We start from the raw sequence: 19310 nt of genomic DNA on the forward strand, positions 1-19310 counted from the left end.
ATAGGAAAAACCTAAAGTTAATAGAAAGTATGATTTGCTCAATATAAGATAAATGAAGATGAGTATACTCTTTCGAACATGAGCATGGGAAGAAATTTAAATTTTATAAAGTCACTGTCAAATTTGCAGAGGTGGAGACTCAGGAACATAAATTTAAATGTGTTACTATAATCACAAAAGAGAAGTATGGAGGTATGCTTTTTCCTTTTTTATTAAAAATATGACTTCATGTAATTTTTTAATTGTGTTTTATTGGTATCGAAACATTATAATATTAGTATAATTATATACAAAATGTTTAATTATAGGAAATTTCACCATCTGTATTTCTATTATTTTTTCATCGCATGTCACGATTATTACTGAATATAGTTTATATGTTGGGTATGCAGTGCTAAGAGGTGATCCACTTCCTGGCATCAAATATATTAGATATGCCACTGTTGTTGGGGAAGTGGTAGAGAAACCATGGCAATTCTGATTGGATTAGTCACATGCCCCTAGGGTGGGAAATAAGTCAGGAAATTACTTTTGGAAAAAAGATAAAATAAAAAAGGAGACCCCGACTATGAATAGAAAGCATAATAATCCTCTTTTCAGCTTTGCACGGAAAGTGTCATAGCAAAAGTCCTGTAGTATGGAAGATTAAAGTCACAAGTAAGAAATACCTTTGGAAACTAATAGGTGTCTATGAGAATTTTTGGAATGTCCATAGTTTGATGAGAGAATGACTGATTAAATACTGACAGTTCATAAAAAATCATAAAGCATCAGAAGGAACCAGACATTATGACCTGCTGATTTTACAGATGTCCAGTGAGATTAATTTGCTGGTACAAATGCTCAGTAGTGATTGGTGGCAAAGACAAGGCTAAAACCTGCAGGTCAGTTACATTAAATTCATAATTTAGGGCACTTACAGCTTATTTCGAGTCGAATGAAGTCTTTAATGCCAAGATTTTCTAGGAAAACTCCGGATAATGCTGTGGTTTTAAAAAAGAAGGAAATATCGGCACTGAATTCCGCATGGAAGGTAGGAAAGTGGAGGTAAGAGGCTTCTGTATAAAAGGAGACGGCGTTCCAGAAGTGTCCTGCAAATGAGAAAATCCTTCAGCATGGTTTATCTTTTTCAATGGGATATGAGAAAGCACTGGGCATGTGGATAATTTTCTAGACTAGGGCACACTGCAGGGAAAAGGGATAAGGGAGTAAAAACATCTTGTGTTCGTGTAATGCAGAGAGAAAGCTTCTTTCGATTTAGTACTCACGGTCACCATAGCAACGCAAGGGACCAATTCTCCAAGCGGCTTCTGAGTTTGATCTGTCGGTATCAGTGATAACTATCTGAGTGACAGGCAAGTGGTCTTTGAAGGAAAGAAAGCCAGTATCATTTGTCCTGCAAAACATAAATTTAAGAAAAAAAGAGGACAAAATGTGGATAATCTAGGGACTCTTCTCCATGGCCCCTCTTTTCAGAAGTGATTTGGGCAGTTGCAGTAGGGTAGGGACAGAGAGGGGGAAAACAGAAGGCCTTTGGTGGCCTAAGTGTGTGTGGAAGGAAGGAATGTTAATTACAAAACCCATGGCCGACTTCCAAAAACAAGTGAATTTTACGTCTTCCCCACGTGTGCTTGTAGAAATGGATAGTTTACCAAGACTGCTGCTGCTTTTGGTGGCTAAGAGCACCCCACCTGCTCAATCTGTGCTAATGTAACATTAAACTTCACCTCTCATTCCCATAAAGAGATCGGCTATCTCAGCAACTAACTTGAAACGGCCATCACAAATTCCACTCAGAAATCACCCCAAGGACTTGTTTCAGCCACCTGCCAACAGGTTTTAATCAAATTTAGATTTTTTTTTAAACCACCTTTTGACTCTAGGTGCTTTGTAGTTACTGGTTTGTTGCATTTCTTTTGGTTCTTAAAGATCTCGGTGGTCAATGATCCTGGCTTTGTTTTGGTTAATCATGCAAATAAGATATTGACTAGTCACCTTTGGAAAAATTAAAAAAAAAAAAAAAAAAAAAAAGAATAGGCTAAGCCATGGGCTATTTTCTCTTTCTTTTAAGGTGGTGTTTTTGGACTCATAGTAAGGGTCACATCATTTGGCTGAGAGGAAAAACTGGATGTAGGAAACTAGCATTGAATTTATAACCATTTTGAGGCAGATGGGTATTTTCCCCCAAACGATAATCCTGTGCAGTGGATGTCATTATGCCCATTCACAATTGAGGAAACTGAGGCTCAGGGATATTGGATAACTGGCCTAAGGTCACACTTTACACCACAGAAGAGGCAGGAACAACGTCACATTCTTGGTATCCCCAGTATGCATCCCATGTCTTAAGGACATAGTTTTAGAAGCATACAGCTGTGTTCCAGAATCCCAGTGCCCAGGTCCTAGCGGTGTTAGACTTGGCATATGATTTCATGTCTGAGATCCTCAGTGTGCTCAATTTTAAAATGGAGATAACATCTACATCACAGTGACTGACGGGTTTAAAAGAGATTATGTAGTCACTTAGCATGGTGCCTGATCTATGGTAAATGCTCGAAAATGGCGACAGTGACACTTATTTTAGTTCTCCTCTTTGTTCCTGAACTACTCTGTGGCCCCAGGCAAGTCAATTCATCTTTTTATGCATCCAGCTATGATTCTGTATTGAAGAGCTTATACCACACAGCACAGGTAGAAAATTAAATTTTCAGATTTATTGTCCAACTCATGAAATTTGGAGAAAAACATATTACTTCATCTCAGTTATAAATAAGTCAAATATTCACCTGTACACATATTCCTATAGGTCTATCAAATGGAAAATGTAAAGAAATGTACTGCACGATATCTACAATTCCCATACCTCTACTTAGAGGCCATTCAAAGGATATAGAATAAGGCTTTTGTCTCAGTTTGAAAGTACATCTATGAACTTTGCATAGATGCAGGGATGAATTTGAATCTCCACATTCCACTATCTTTTCAGGCAGAGATTTCAAAGCAAATTCCAAACAGTCAAAGTGGAATGAAGACCAAGCAAAATTTCTCTCCTGAAGAAATTTTATACTGCTGTAGAATTGCATGTCTCTCCATTTCCATTTTCAAGGTGAAAATGGTAGATTCTAAAGTCAGTCCATCAATGCCAACTACTGCCTTCACTATACACTCTGGCATCTTGTCTACAACAATTTGATGCTTTTGTGTCAAAGTGTTTGTATCTACAAATAGCACTCTAAGAATAAAAATCTCTTCCAAATAAAAGGGAAAAAAATCATATTTAGTTTGATGATGCAAGGCACATTACTAAGAATACTTTTTACCTGAAAACTTAAAGTAAATTACTCTCTAAAGCTGTTTCATGTAACAGAAACAGATACAAATGTAAATGCCTACAGGGGCCAAGCAAGTCAAAAAGTGTGTGAATCCAGCTTTGTATTAGTAATAAATGGAAACTGACACACAATCTCAGTGTCGGGGGAAAGAGAGATAAGCATAAAGTAGGTGTCTCAACTAAAGCAGTGCTGTAGTATTAATTAACAACAGGAAATTGTGCCATTCTTTAATACAAGACCAAAGAGCCAGACTAGATTATTAATGAAAAAGTTTTCAGTTTTTAAATATTGGCAATGAATTAAATTTCTTTAAAAAATTATAGTGGGAACCTACACTGTCTGGACCAATCCACCCCATGTGAGGGATGCATTGAGCCTATAGGCAATGGAGCCATCAAGGGGAATTTGCATACTTATTCTTGCTTTTAAGGTCCATTAGTGATATGATTGGATTGAATTAAATTTGTGGGTGACAGTTATGATTCCAACATTTCAAAGCAATGGGTAGGACAATTGATGGTGATGGTCGTGGTGGGTTTTAGTCACAATAAAATGATGCAAATGATGGTGGTACCTGTTGATAAGCAAGGAGCTGACAGTTATAGATTTGCTGTCTTCATGCCAAGGGTAAGGACTTTGCAGACTTTCACTTCCTTTGGAACAAAACGCAAGGTGCTTCCTAAGTACAGTTAAGAGATGACTGTGTTGTGTGTAGGACTCCAGCCTGTCACTGGGACCAGATGACACGAGTTGAATCCATGTACCTCAATACCCTAGTAGTATAACGGCATTGAGGTCACTCTAGGCCTCAGTTTTCTTATGTTTTAAATAGTTATAACAATAATAATAATAATTTGATATTGTATGAATCAAAGTGAGTTATGTATACAAAATAGTTAACACACCAACTTGTAGATAGTAGAGACTCAATATATAGTTTTGAAAATTCTCATTAAAGTTTGAACTAAAAACATGACACATAAAGAATATATAAAAGGAGAACAAGAAACAGCACCCCACAGCTGGAATGCATGAGCAGAGCCGCCAGACACTCTCGTTTATGGAGCCTACAAGGACGCATAAGATAGGCATGTGATCCTTAAAAAACACTTTAGTATGACCTAAAAAATAGTAAAACACATGTGGCAAGAAGAAACTTAAATATTCTCAAGAGCAAGGGTATGGCACAGAATTAGTCTATGTGGTCTTCTTTAAGCATATGAATCTTGGTATTTCACCCAGTTTAGAGTGGCAGAGTGCTGGTGGGGCATCATTGTATCAAGTCTGATGAAATGTCACAGACTGACATTCATTTTCACCAACCAGTTTTGGCTCACTGCTGCTTGGTAAGCTTCTTTCCGTACATACTTTGGGTGATTTAACTATAAGAAATATAGTGAGGTTTATTTCCCTCTTTTGTGTCCTTTCCTCTTTTAGTCACTCAGAAGTAGCAAATAGAATTTTTTTTTTTTTTTTTTTTTTTTTTTTTTTTTTTTTTTTTTTTTTTTTTTTTTTTTTTTTTTGAGACGGAGTTTCGCTCTTGTTACCCAGGCTGGAGTGCAATGGCGCGATCTCGGCTCACCGCAACCTCCGCCTCCTGGGTTCAGGCAATTCTCCTGCCTCAGCCTCCTGAGTAGCTGGGATTACAGGCACGCACCACCATGCCCAGCTAATTTTTTGTAGCTTTAGTAGAGACGGGGTTTCACCATGTTGACCAGGATGGTCTCGATCTCTTGACCTTGTGATCCACCCGCCTCGGCCTCCCAAAGTGCTGGGATTACAGGCTTGAGCCACCGCGCCCGGCCAGCAAATAGAATATTATATATGGTAGACAAATATAAAAGTTTAGGAAGAATTCAAGACCTCAGCTCCCGTTGAAGGCCATGTGTGAATCTGAGTGGATCAACTTCAAGAGACTCCACAACCCCTTCCCTTGAGTGGGGCACACATGATGTTCTTCATTTCTTGTGGCTGGAAAGGAGGAATGACCAGTAAGATGCCTGCAAGCCACTCTTCAAGTCTGCACTGCTGCTTGCTGATAATTCATCTTACCTTTGTTTAAGGAAGAATTATTTCTCTTTTACTTTCTTTCTCAACACTTCCATATTAAAAAAAAAAAAAAAAAAAGAGACCAAGGAGATTAGGTAACAAGAAGGTTTAAATGAGCTTAAGGGTCATTTGGCTGCCAACAGTTGACTGGTTAAATATATAGTCTACCCCAGGATAATATCCATTCCCCTGTGCTCCACACAGACGGAACCACATCTGGAATCTTGTTTTTATTTCCTAGAATAAGAAACTAGGGGAGAGGGCAAATTAAGTATGCATTTAAAATGTTCGGAAACTATTTTTTTTCTATAAATGCCCTAGAAACCTGAAACCAAAGGACTTTTCACAAACAGGTACTTTACTGTTAAGAAATGAAAATGGCCCTCAAGACATTATAGTTGTAAAATTGATTTAAAAGATACTACCAGAGATGAAGATTCTAGGAGGCATAATTTGAAGAGCATGCCCTGAATATAAAGAAAGAAACAATGAATGATGCCATTTTATGTGTGCATATATATATATACACGTATATATGCACATATATATACATATATATACATACAGTATATATGTGTGTGTGTGTGTGTATGTGCATATATATATATATGCACATACACACACTCTCACACACACACACATATATATATGCACACACGCACACTCACACACACACATATATATATGCACACACACACACTCACACACACACATGATTTCAGGTGTGTGTGTGTGTGTGTGTGTGTGTGTATGTGTGTACTTTCTAGATTGCCATCAGCCTTATTCAGGAAGCAATTAGATTAAAAGTCAAAAGTATTAGATTACACAACATACTTGTGATTCAACACCACTTAGATCTGGATGATTCTAAAACATACATCTCTCTTTCTCTGGAACAAATCAATTGTTTGTCTTCTCCAACTCTCCAAATTTCTCAAGACTCAACTCGAGTTTCCTCTCAAAAATGTTGCCAAATATTCTATATTCTCTTTTCCTTCTCAATTCTAATTTCAATTATTTGTATGCAATATTTTGTGACCTTTATTTATACATTGGCCTGTGTGTGTAATTCTTGTTTTCCCTTGTTGGAAAATGGGTAAATGTTTCATAGAGAAGAAGCTCGGCATTAGTCAGCAATGAAGCAAGGGTATCTGCAAAGTCAGACCATCTGAACCCAGGTGATTTGCTTTCTCTTGGCTGGAGCAATCCTCCTCTTAGCCATGGACGGTTTTTTATCCTGAATCTCATCTTCTGATTTCTCAGGGCACTTCCTTCTTCAGTTAAGCTCTCTCTTTATGTTGTATCATCGACTTCTCCCTCTTTGTCTGCTTGCATGCTGTAGTCATCCTCAACCTTGTCTCTCAATCTAGTTACTTCCCTTTCTTCTCTTCTCTTCAGGGTCAAATTTTCTTCACACAATTGCCTTCATTCTCTCATCTCATCTTCCTCTGCACCCTGTACTTCACAACCTATGACAATTGGCCTTTTCCCGTTTCAGTCCACTGAGACTTCCCTTATTAAATTGCTACTTTCCATGGAATGTGTCAGCCCCTAACATCCTTCATTTTGTTAAAGCATTTTACATTTTACCTTTGTCTTCTTTGCTGTTATACACACACATGCATTCCTCCATGAATATATATTCATTTAACTGTCTACTGAATCCTTCCCTTGGATGTCATCAGGCACCTGAAACCAAGATGCTCAACCTCCTTCACTAGTCATTTACACAGGGGTCAGTTTTCTCACCTGTCTGTGTTACTCACCTCTGTGAATGACTTGTCCTGTACACCCAGTTGCTGAGGTCATAAGCATATGAGTCTTCATTTCTCTCCTCTTTCTTACTTCCTCCCTTGCTCTTAATTAACAACTTCCACCAGTTCCATCATCTTCATGTCTCTCCATTCAACTGCCTTACCCTCATGTTCCTGGACTCTGTTTTATTTTGAGATCTCATGTCTCTGCCTAGACGTTGAGGATGGTGACATAAACTTGATCCCTGCTTGTAATCTATCCACTCTCTTTATTCCTGTCATTCTTATTACTCCAGTAAACATGTTTACATCATGTGTACCATAATTCATACTTTATTTCTTAAAACCTTTCAAGAGGTCTCTAGCTCTTACAGATAAGTCCAAACACCAAAAATATTTATAAAGTGGACAATAAAATGCAATTTTAAACCACTATTGCCTTTTACAAAGATAAACTCTTTCTTAAAAAAATTCTTAAATTAGAGACACTGCTAGAGTTTGAGTTTGCTGCTTTAGAATGTACTGGTGGTTTGGGGACTCAGCTGAGAAACTTATATCCCTGAAGACTTTCCCTGGTCACAGGAGGATTCAAGTAGAGTTTCACACATGACCTCATTTAATACTGAGACTAACACTTGGAAAATTTTGTAACAATTACCTGCATTGTATAGGAGCAGAAACTGAGATTCAGGAAGATGACAAACCTTCTCAAGATGCATCATTTGCAAATGGAAAAGCCAGAATTTGGACAGATTTAGATGCCAAATGATTTACCTATAACCACCAATGTCTCCTGTGCTCCAACACGGGTCTCCCACCTGCCACCAGCAACTCTCTCAGGAGTGGAAGCTGGTGTTTCTCACATTAGTCTGTGCCTCCTCTGGACTGTGCTGGAATCACAGCGCCAGGCCCCAAGTCCTCACACTGTCCTCAGTAGGTCTCAGGTTGACCATCCCCATTCTGTGCACAAAGGCTTTCTATGCACAAGACACAGATCAATGGATTAGGTTTCAGTTTACTAATTTACAATCATTTTCCAGCCCTGCATTCTCTGAGATTACACATGGGTCACCTTGACCAGATTTCTGGGAGTCCGTGGACTCTTCTGTTAGACACTCACAAGCAATCTCTTGGCTTCTTTATACTCAAGGCGGATCCATCAATTACGTGGTGAATTTTATGAATAAACTTTCAGAGAGCAGCCCTGTTTTGGAGAGAGGAATCTCAGTGCTATTTCCTTCCTCTACTCGAAGTTTGGTGGTGGACTGAACTTTGTGCAGGCATGCTATTACTTCGCTATGCTTCTGTTTGTTACATCTATGCATATATACTTTCCTGTTTTTCCCTTCAGTTTCTTTCTTTTTTTTTTTTTTTTTTTTTTTTTTCAATTTTTTTTTTCAGGGGTACATGCGCAGGTTGTGCAAGTTTGTTACATAGGCAAACATATGCCATGGTGATTTACTGCACAGATCTCCCCATCACTTATTTATTAAGCCAAGCATTCATTAGCTATTCTTCCTGATGCTCTCTCTCCTCCCACTCCCCATCCTCTCACATGCCCCAGTGTGTGTTGTTTCCCACCCAATGTATCCATGTGTTCTCATCAGTCAGCTCCCACTCATGAGTGAGAAGATGCAGTATTTGGTTTTCTCCCCCTGTGTTAGTTTACTGAGAATAATGGCTTCCAGCTCCATCCATGTCCCTGCAAAGCACATGATCTCATTCTTTTTTATGACTGCATAGTATTCTGTGGTATATATGTGCCACATTTTCTTTATCTAGTCTATGATTGATGGGCATTTGGGTTGATTTCATGTCTTTGCTATTGAAAATAGCACTGCAATAAACAGACGTGTGCATGTATCTTTTCACAGAATGATTTATACTCTTTTAGGTATATATCCAGTAATGGGATTGCTGGGTCAAATGGTAGTTCTGCCTCTAAGTCTTTGAGGAATTGCGACATTGTCTTCAAAAATTATTGAACTAAATTTACACTCCCAACAATGGTGTAAACATGCTCCTTTTTTTCCACAAATTGCCAGCATCAGTTGTTTTTTTTTGGCTTTTTAATAATAGCCATTCTGACTGGTATAAGATGGTATCTCATTGTGGCTTTGATTTGCAATACATGCATACATACTTTTCTTAGACATCATTTAACTTGTATAAATCAACGTTGTCTTTTTTGGTTTATTTAAGATCTGACAAAATGGAGAAAATAATAATAAAAAGATGGTTTATAAATCTTTGAGCTCTGAATCCATGCCACATCTGCTAGATGCACAAACTATTGTTAACTCGGCCAATACTTCCCAGAGATAGGTATTCTCTCACTGTTAAAAACTAAATTAGAAACCCAAAGCTCAGAGAGGCTAATGATTTAGTCTCTCTAGTTAATAAGTGACAAATCCAGAATTTGTTCTTTCCATTACATAATAAAATATTACTGAAAGATTCATTACATTTTTATATCCAGAATTGAAAATAATACCAGCAAAAATAACTACAATTGTGTGTATTCTAAGTGTATTACATGAATTAGCTCATGACATTTTCACAAAATACCTATAAGACAGATGTACAAAGGAGGTAGAATTATTTCTTGTGCTGCTACATGATGAAGACACTACGCTTTTAAAAAAATGCAGACATTGGGATTTATTTGTAGTTCACAGAGAGCATTGCCATCGACCACGAAAGCTGCCCCAGGCAGAGTAGAAATGACACAGACACAGAGAATGAAAGGGGCAGGGAAACATTGTCACCAACTTCCCATTCTGTCACAACTGTCCCCTTCAGACATACCTGGCTAAGAGTTCCAGCAAATTCTGATCAAGAAGTTGTAAGGAATGTCTACCTATGTGTCTATGTTCTGACTGGAGAGTTCTAAATATCCCTGTAGTGAAGCCGTCTCCTCAGGGAGAGGATCATTTCATATAAACGCAAAATCATAATCTCTATAATGACTTTGAGTTTTATTTCTGATACAATTTTGCAATTGCTCAAATAATGAGACTTAACAGACAATTTGGTGATAGTATATTTGTAAGGCTAGACAGGTAACTGATGTAATAGAAACCTCAGCCTACATTTCGTTTTCCACAAGATAAAAAGAAGTGTATTTCATAGCTATATATTGTTTTCCAGAACCCATCGATGATAAATCGTTCATATTAGATATTTTTCCCCAAAAGGTGGTAGGATGGTGGCATCATTAAATAAAAAGAAAGAAAAAGAAAAAAAAAGAAACCCTCTTGAATGCTACCCTGGACAAAATATCAACTATTTGCCTCATTTAGATTTCTACAAAATAATGATATTTTGGTTTTGAATTTTTCAACCTCTCATTACAAGTTCTTTTTCTCTATTTTCATATTTTTTCCTTTATGTCTTAATTGGACAATGCCTTTTTATTCTTCACACTAAGATACACCATGAAACATTCTGTCTAAAAAAAATATATAGGCTGGGCAGAATTGTTCATGCCTGTAATCCCATAACTTTGTGAGTTCGAAGTGTGAGGATTGCTTGAGGTCAGGAGTTCGAGGCTGCACTGAGCTGAGATCACACCACTGCACTCCATCCCAGCTGACAGAGTGAAATCCATTCTCAAAAACATGTAAAAACATTGAAACCCAGTCATGGGAACATTAGCATAAACAAGCCAGTATCAAGTTACTCCAAAATGTATGCTTTAAGAGAACATTTAATGACTAAGACAGCAAAAAATAACTTGCAAGTAGAGGGCATATTTGGCCAGCAAGAGCAGATGAGGAGAGAGAAAATGCCCCATCTCTTCATTCATGCATCCTCTCAGTCAGCAGTTAACCCATGGAGGACTCACCTTGTGACAAGGACACCCCTCTCCAACACAAGAGTCTGGCCCTGATTAGTTTCCAAGATGCTTGTGGGATTCAGGGACTGAGTGAGCAAAAACCCACATAAACCCCTCTTAATTCCTGTCTGCCTAGAGAGCAGGAACTTTCAAAACTCAATAAGCAGTAGAGTAGCTCATAAACAGATTCGTGAGTAATAAAATTCAACCAGTTGAGATTGCCCAATTTATTATTCTTTTGAAACTAAGGAATGGAACCTTAGTGTGCTCTGAGGCGAACTTTTCATTTCTCTCAGGATTCAGGATTGGGGTCCCTTCTCAGGATGCTAGCTGGTATGAGACACCCTAACTGCATGGAGCCTGGGAATCTCAGAGGTGAAAGTTTTGAGAAAATTGGAAGAGTTCTGAAGAATCAAAAAGCGATGCAGGTGAGGAATCAGCAAAATTCTGCACCACTCTGATGTATCCAGTGTCTTCTCATTATATGTTTCGTGGGAAGGGATTGCAGGGCCCTTGGGTAAGGCAATGTCCTGGGGCCTGGATTAGACTTGCATTCACAAAAACAAAAGCTTATTTTGAAGACAAATGTATGCAAAGATAACTTTTGGAACAGAATGTTCACTTGTAACTACTTTTCTAAAAAATATATGTATTTTTATTGTACTTTGGGCTCTGTGGTACGTGTGCACATCTTGCATCCTGCAGGATTGTTTCATGGGTACATACATGGCATGGTGGTTTGGTGTCTCCATCCCCACATCGCCTACATCTACACCAGGCATTTTCCTGGTGTTAGCCATCCCAATCCTCCCCGCCCCCTGTTGTCCCTCCCCTCTCCTCCCCTCCACCCCCTCGCCTGCCCAGTGAGTGTTGTTCCCTTCCCTTTGCCCAAGTGTTCACACTGTTCATCACCTGCCTATGAGTAAAAACATGCGGTGTTTGATTTTCTGTTCTTGTGTCATTTGTTAAGAATGATGTTCTGAGCAATTGATGTTCAATGCTGAGAATGAGAGTGTTCACATTGTTCATCACCCACCTATGAGTAAAAACATGCGGTGTTTGATTTTCTGTTCTTGTGTCATTTGCTGAGAATGATGGTTTCTAGATTCATCCATGTCTCTACAAAGGACATGAACTTGTCATTTTTTATAGCTGCATAGTATTCCATGGTGCATATGTGCCACATTTTCTTTGTCCAGTCTATCATTGATGGGCATTTAGGTTGGTTCCAGGCCTTTGCTATTGTAAACAGTGCCTCAACAAATATACACGTGCATGTGTCTTTATAATAGAACAATTTGTAATTCTTTGGGTATATACTGTACTCAGTAATGGGATTGCTGGGTCAAATGGAATTTCCATTTCTAGATCCTTGAGGAACTGTCACATGCTGCTCCATAAGGGTTGAACTAATTTATACTCCCACCAACATGCTGCTCCATAATTATGCTCTCATAATGGTTGAACTAATTTACACTCCCAACATGCTGCTCCATAATGGTTGAACTAATTTACACTCCCACCAACAGTGTAAAAGTGTTCCTTTTTCTCCACATCCTCTCCAGCATCAGTAATTTTTTTTTAATTGAACAACAAAAATTGTATACATTTATAGGGTATAAACATGATGTGTTGACATATATATAAATCACGGAATGGCTAAATCAAGCTATCTATCTATCCCCTCACATGGAAACAACCTCAGCGTCCATCAATGAATAACTGAATAAAGAAAATGCGAATATAACCAATGAACTACTATTCAAGCTTGCCAAAGTAAGAAAATCCTGTCCTTTTCGATAACATGAACAAACCTTGAAGATACGATGTTAAGTGAAATAATCCAGGCATAGGAAGACAAATAACCACTCTTGACAGCCAGAAGAAAATCAGTCTGTAGCAAAAGGCATTTAGGTTAAAATTTGGTAACTATTTCTTGTGTGATTCTGAAACAAGAGTAGTAGCAAACAAAGAAGTACATTTCAGCTAATCCTATTGTGGCTATGGCCTGACTTATTTAAAAATACATTGATAAAAATATGTCTAACAGAAATCATTCCCCATCGTTGATTCATGAATTTAGCAACATTTATTAACTAATTTCTCTGTGACAGAAAAGTAGAACCAAAGGGTAATAATAGTAGGTTAAAGCTCCAGGATTATACATGCTAAAAAAAAATCCCATAAAAATATTGTATTATTTAAGGGAAAGAATAATAGATTCCCTGTTTAGGAATATGAAATGACCAGAATTTTTTAAAGCTTACATCATTTTCTCTTACTATTTTTGCCATAACACTTTATGCAAGGGTACAATAAAGGCAAGAGGCAAAGAACAGAGTTACTAAAAATCAAATAAAAACTTCTGCACTTTCTTCTAAAATGAATAAAAGAATGTTCTACTGCTAAATAAAAGAGCTTCATTTTGGTGCAACCTGGCTGTTTGGAAAAGAGGACTCTTCATTTGGGCCATGGGTCGTCAGAAGGGGCATTGCACATTCTCCCTGCATTCTCCAACATGCTGCTCCACCAGCCTTTGACCCCTCTTGCTGGGTGACTGTTTTTCCAACGCCCACACAGCCCGACACTCTCCTGTGCTGTCTCCAAGGTCTGCAACCTGGAGCTGTCACCAGAGTTTCCTTTCTTACTCTCAACAATCCAGCGCTCTCAAGTAGCTGATTCAGAAACCATCTAGACTGTATGATGACGTTGAAGATAAGTTCGTTTGCAAACAGCAATTAATCGGTGAAATTATTATTCTTTACATGTTCCTTCATTCTTTCTTTTTCATTACGATTTAGCGGTCTGGTTGGGATAGAAACCACGAGGAAATCAGCTAATTCAGATGTATAGTTGAAACTTTCTTTTACTCTAAGAAGGAAATGTGCTTTAGAGGTTCACTAAACGACTTTTTCTTTTCTCCCCACCCACCTCCATCTTTCGAGCTGCCTCACTTTCACTCCCCACCTACGACATACACTCATTATCCTTATTTACTTGGGTCTCACTGAAATACATGTTATTCAGTTACAGAGGTTTATTAAAATAGAACAAGACGGCCATGGTTGAATACACCTAAAGTCTCCATGCTTTAGGAGGCTGAGATGGGAGGATTGCTTGAACTCAGGAGTTCAAGACCAGCCTGGGCAACAAAGTGAGACCCTTACTCAGAAAAATAAGAAAACACAGCAAAAAACTATTAATCACCAGAGGCTTTAAAGATGCCCCAGTTTCCCTAAACACCCTGGTTAGCAAAAAGAAATGCATAATGCCATGATGTGATTTGAGAGATTCTAGGAGAGCTCCCTCTAGCATCCTCACTGGCTGGCCATTATTCAAAACCCCAATGTTAGCAGCTCCTTTGAAATAATCACAAGAGCATTTTCGGATTCAGCTAAAATTTCTACTCCGCGCCTTAGTCAAGTGACCTTAACAAAGCCATTTATCATCTCTGAGCCTCAGTTTCTTTTTCTGGGAAAAAGAAATAATAAAACCAACCAAAAGAGTTGTTAAGATGTTATCATGAGATATAGTATGTAAAATACTAAGAACAATTCAGGATATGATAGGTAACATTTAAGTGACAATACTATCTATGAATTGTAACATATTAAACTGCTATGCACTGGGTGCTATATCAGGCCAAGTCAGTTTTCTGATTAATTTCACAAGAGCAAAAACTTGAGGGAATTTTACAAGGCAAGAATATTCAAAGTTTCTAAGAGGCATGCAGACTGGCACGGATATAAAAAGGGGCATAGTGGTCTAAAACAAAAATTTGAAATGTGTGGAAAGTCAGTTTGACCATGTGTTGGTCAAGAAAGAAATGACAAGTATGTTGAACGTGATAATTTCACAAATGTGTTAGCTTGTGTATTTTTTCTTTCTGCAGTAAATACTAGAGTTTGATAGATAAATAATGAGTGCATTTTCACAAAGATATGCCTGGTCTCTTTTGTGAATGCTTATTGTATGCCCACAATTCTTCTACAGGCAGAGCTAGCTCACTGTTAGTTCCATGCAAGGAACTTCATAATCTGGATTTGACCTCCCTCCCTGCCTTCATCTTCTATACATTTCTCACATGACCACTGTGCAACAAACACACCAATATATTTGTGGTTTAAGAGTGGTGATTTTTATGTTGTTTTACATCTCCCCTTGCACACAGATGTTTCTCCTACCCCCACCCCCAACTGTAGTACGCCAGTTTGTTTATTTCTTTAACTAGCTTATTTTGCTCTTTCGAAACTTAACTGCTGCTTCTCTTCACAATCTAAATTTCCCAGCTCATTTACACCCCAGGTCCAGGCACATATGTGCTTATTTCTGTCACCAAATTTATCACACTGACCCATGTATTCCTATTAGGTTGGTGCACCCACCTAATAACTAACTAGCCCTTTCTTTTCCTCTGTTCTGAGGGTTCCTCAAGGGCAGGGACTATAATGCCCTTGACTTTCTCTGCACAGCAGACCGCCTGTCAGGCACAGAGTAGGCACTCAGTAAGTAAGCGGTAAATCAGTAGATGTCTGATGAAGTAATACATACAGATGCTTCTGTGATGAATTATTTATAAAATCTCTTTATCACAGGCTATTACTTACACTAAGGCAAGGAATGAAACTCAGAAATGTTGAATCAGAATCTAAGTCTCTGTTCCTTCTGGAGAATGACAGAGAAACTTACTGATCTGTTCAGACATAGACTTTGTCCCAAGATAGTCAACATGCTACTCTGGAACATTCAGGAGTGAGGCAGGCATCTTACAAGGGAAATTTCAGTCCTTTTCTCTTGAGCTTTGATAGGCTGGTTGTTGAATAGGACCTTATCTAATAATAATTTCTGATGCCCTGATAGAGGTCACTTGCCACAGAAAGTGACATTGGATGAAAATTTTTCCCTGGCTCTAAAGGAAATGGAAAGCAGCATGAAATGTGTACAGCTTGTGGAGTAATCAAGGTGAGAGAAAAGACATTATGAAGAACCCCTCCGATCTCACTCTAGATGATACAGTGAAGTCATCAGATGAGGGGTTCAGAGGTTATTGAAACAGCGAACAGGTCAAAGGAGGGAGATGCTTGAAGCTGAGTGGAAGAGATCAGTGGAAAGTTCCAGAAAAGGAGATGCATAGCACTTCAGCCCAATTAAGGGATATAAGGGCATGATCCTCCCTGCCCCTCGGTGTGCAGTAAATTAAGCCAAGATCAGTTGTTCCCTAGGAAGAGAAGACACTGAGGCAGATGTTCTAGAAAGAAAGGGGTAAAGGGAAAGCAACAGCAAAGATCAAGAATGCAGCTAAGAACAGAGTCAGAGTCGGCTGGGCGTGGTGGCTCATGCCTGTGATCTCAACACTTTGGGAGGCCAAGGTGGGGGATCACAAGATCAGGAGCTTGAGACCAGCCTGACCAACACGGTGAAACCCTATCTCTACTAAAAATACAAAAATCAACCAGGTGTGGAGGCAGGCACCTGCAATCCCAGCTACTCAGGAGGCTGAGGCAGGAGAATCACTGGAACCTGGGAGGTGGAGGTTGCAGTGAGCCAAGATCGCATCACTGCGCTCCAGCCTGGGCAACAGCAAGACTCTGTCTCAAAAAAAAGAAAGAAAAACAAAAAAGGAGTCAGTCAAGGGTAACTAGGGGAAGCACTCCCTCCTCTTCTAGCTCCTATATCTGCTTCTTTGATTATATATATAGTGTCTAATATCATGCACTGTCAGAGTAAACTTATAAATCAAAGGAATGAGTCAAGCCAAGTGACTGGGAACAGAGATTTTGAATATGCTTTATGTCAACACAACCATCCAACACTTCAACACATCTCCCAAGCTCATAGTTGCCATCTTGCGATAATTTTCTTCTTTAAACATTGTCTAAATTAATCTGTTCAACTAATTACCACTGAATGTCTTCTGTAGATCTTGAGAGACATAATGTTTAAAGCGACATGGCCTTCACCCAGGATACAAATCATAGTTGATTTGCAGGCATCCATAATAATGACATAGAACTCACTGCAGGGCAAAGTGGGAGCTCAAAGAATGCAGAAATCCATTCTACCTGTGGTTAACTATATCTAATTTTACCTACATGGGGAGGCAAAATTCATTACCATATGACTTCAGCCTGCTTAAGTTTAGGAGAAGGCACTAAGGTAACCTGCCATGGTGTCCAGGGAGCGCTAGGGTGTTGTGAAGTGATAATTCACATCTCCTGGGACCCAATGAAGGCAAATGGCTGGTGCTTTCCTTCCTGAACTGAGATTTTGACTTAACCTTGTATTTTATGTGACTCAGTCCTTGCTGTTAGCATTTTGAGAAGTGAAATAAAAATACTAAGGTGAAATTTGGGGATTGAGACCAGCTTAACATACAAATTTTTAATTAAAATTGAGCAGCATTTGATGAAGCAAGCAAAATTGCTAAGCCAAAACCAAAGAATGCCTTAAATTCAATCAAAACAAAAGTATGTTTGGAAATGTTCCATACATATTTTCATAATCAATGCAGTAAAAAACCTAGCTGTTACCCTGGAGCACAAAAGAAGGGTAAATGTAATGGGTATGGAAGATTCACACTAAATCCATTTTATAGAAGTTGGTGTAGAAGACTAAGCGAACCTCTGGCTGCAGAAACAGCTGATTTCAAATTCTGTATCTATCACTAGACAGACATGTTTGACACTGGGAAAATTATTTAACTTTTCTGTGATAGACATTATTCAACATTATGAAGCAAACGTAAAAGAATTATATAAAATTTAATAGATGCTCAGTAAGTATAAATTTATTTTGCTTTGTGTTTATTGCTAGCAAAAGGGGAGGCTGGTGACTGAAACATCAATGGGAGCATGAAGAAACAGCCTATGTAACCCCACATCCCCATCTCTCTCACTCTCTCCCCTCAAAACCTATAGTCCGCATATCCTAAATACCCTGACTCAATCAGAAAGCTCAATATTACGTGCCATTCCTTGTTTGAAATGGAAGGCTGAATATAAGAAGCTGATGGTGTGACCACATGCTTCTATGTGCCAAACATCAATTATAATACTGAAAATACTAGAACTGGCCATTTTCAAAGTTAAAGAAAAAAAGTCACAATCAGTAAGGAGCTCCAGTTTGTATTGAATTTCTCATCCACGTTCTTCTGTCTTGGGGAACTTTTATGTATCAATTAATGTGCTTTCCCTATAATTGCAGAAAGATGGAGATTCTCGTTACCATTCATCCTTGTCAGCATCGCAATTGCAAAAGTGCCGAGTGTCCACGCAGCTCTCGTCCAGGCCACATTCACACTGCTGGACTCCAGGAGGAGAGCCTCCCCAGTAAGGGTGCCGTTCATTGGAACGCCCAATCCACCAGGTAAATGGTGTTCCATCTGGAAGACAAGATATTTCATCTGTCAGATGACGCAAGCCTGAAGTCACACAGGGGCTGGTTCAGAAACTGGGATGAAAGTATCTTGGAGAATAGGTGTATACAGATAATCTCTCTCCCTTCCTTTCTTCTTCCTTCCCTCACATCCCCCCTTTCCTCTGCTTGCTTTCTTCATCCCTTTGTTTCATTGTCTTGCTCTTTTGTTCCTTCTTTTTCCATCTCTGTCTCTCTTTCTCTCTTTTTCTATATAATTAAATTTGCATTTATACCTCCTTATGCCTGCATATATGTACACATACAAACAACATTTTTATCAAAATATTTATAAAGTCAAATATTGATAAATGGCAATATTGAGAGGCAGCATCAGAAACTTAACTTCTTATATCACAATTGTAACTTAGGTAAGTATTCAGACCAAAATAGTTTAATATATGAATTTAAAAAATAATAATTTTCTTTTAAAATTACCAGAGAAAAAGGAGAACACCAGGACCAAGATTAGTCTGACTTCTGCCCTCAGTTCTGGGTGTATGATGAGGAGATTAGACACTGGAGTGAAGAAGCAGCTGGCTGTGTAAGAGGGCTGGTTCTGACGGCCCCCCATTGATTTCTCTCATTAGTAGTAGCCCCGCAGTTACTATATCTTCTGATTTTATTTTTTAAAAAGAAGTCATAAATTCAAAACTCAAAGATTTGGGAGAAAAACAAATAAAAGCACTGTAAAGGCTGATAATGTGTGGACTGACCACACCCTTGTGAAGGTCATATTTACCTCACATAAAGCTGGTACGTAACCTGTGATTTCCAGTCTTTACAGTTAATTGGAAGCCGTTTTTTGAGTCTTGTCCTTGTCAATTGTTTTATTTACGAAATGTAGTTTAGTGAAAACTGCTGGGTTTTTTATGATTGAGAATATTTCAGTCGCTTGGAATTATCATTCTGAAAGCGATACTG

General features: G+C 38.5%; 1 protein-coding gene across 1 annotated transcript in view; it reads right to left on the bottom strand.

The window, feature by feature from the left end:
- The window catches only part of CNTNAP5 (contactin associated protein family member 5), an 865582-nt gene that overhangs the window by 162742 nt on the left and 683530 nt on the right, over positions 1 to 19310 (bottom strand). Inside the window, exons 14-16 of the mRNA XM_017544214.2 lie at positions 18198 to 18354; positions 1269 to 1396; positions 921 to 1091 (exon numbers count right to left, since the gene is read on the bottom strand). Coding sequence (XP_017399703.1) covers positions 921 to 1091; positions 1269 to 1396; positions 18198 to 18354 — 456 coding nt within the window. The remainder of the gene's footprint in view (positions 1 to 920; positions 1092 to 1268; positions 1397 to 18197; positions 18355 to 19310) is intronic.

This window comes from Cebus imitator, unplaced genomic scaffold, assembly GCF_001604975.1.
Source record: "Cebus imitator isolate Cc_AM_T3 unplaced genomic scaffold, Cebus_imitator-1.0 Scaffold167, whole genome shotgun sequence".
In the NCBI taxonomy this organism is placed as follows: Eukaryota; Metazoa; Chordata; class Mammalia; order Primates; family Cebidae; genus Cebus; species Cebus imitator.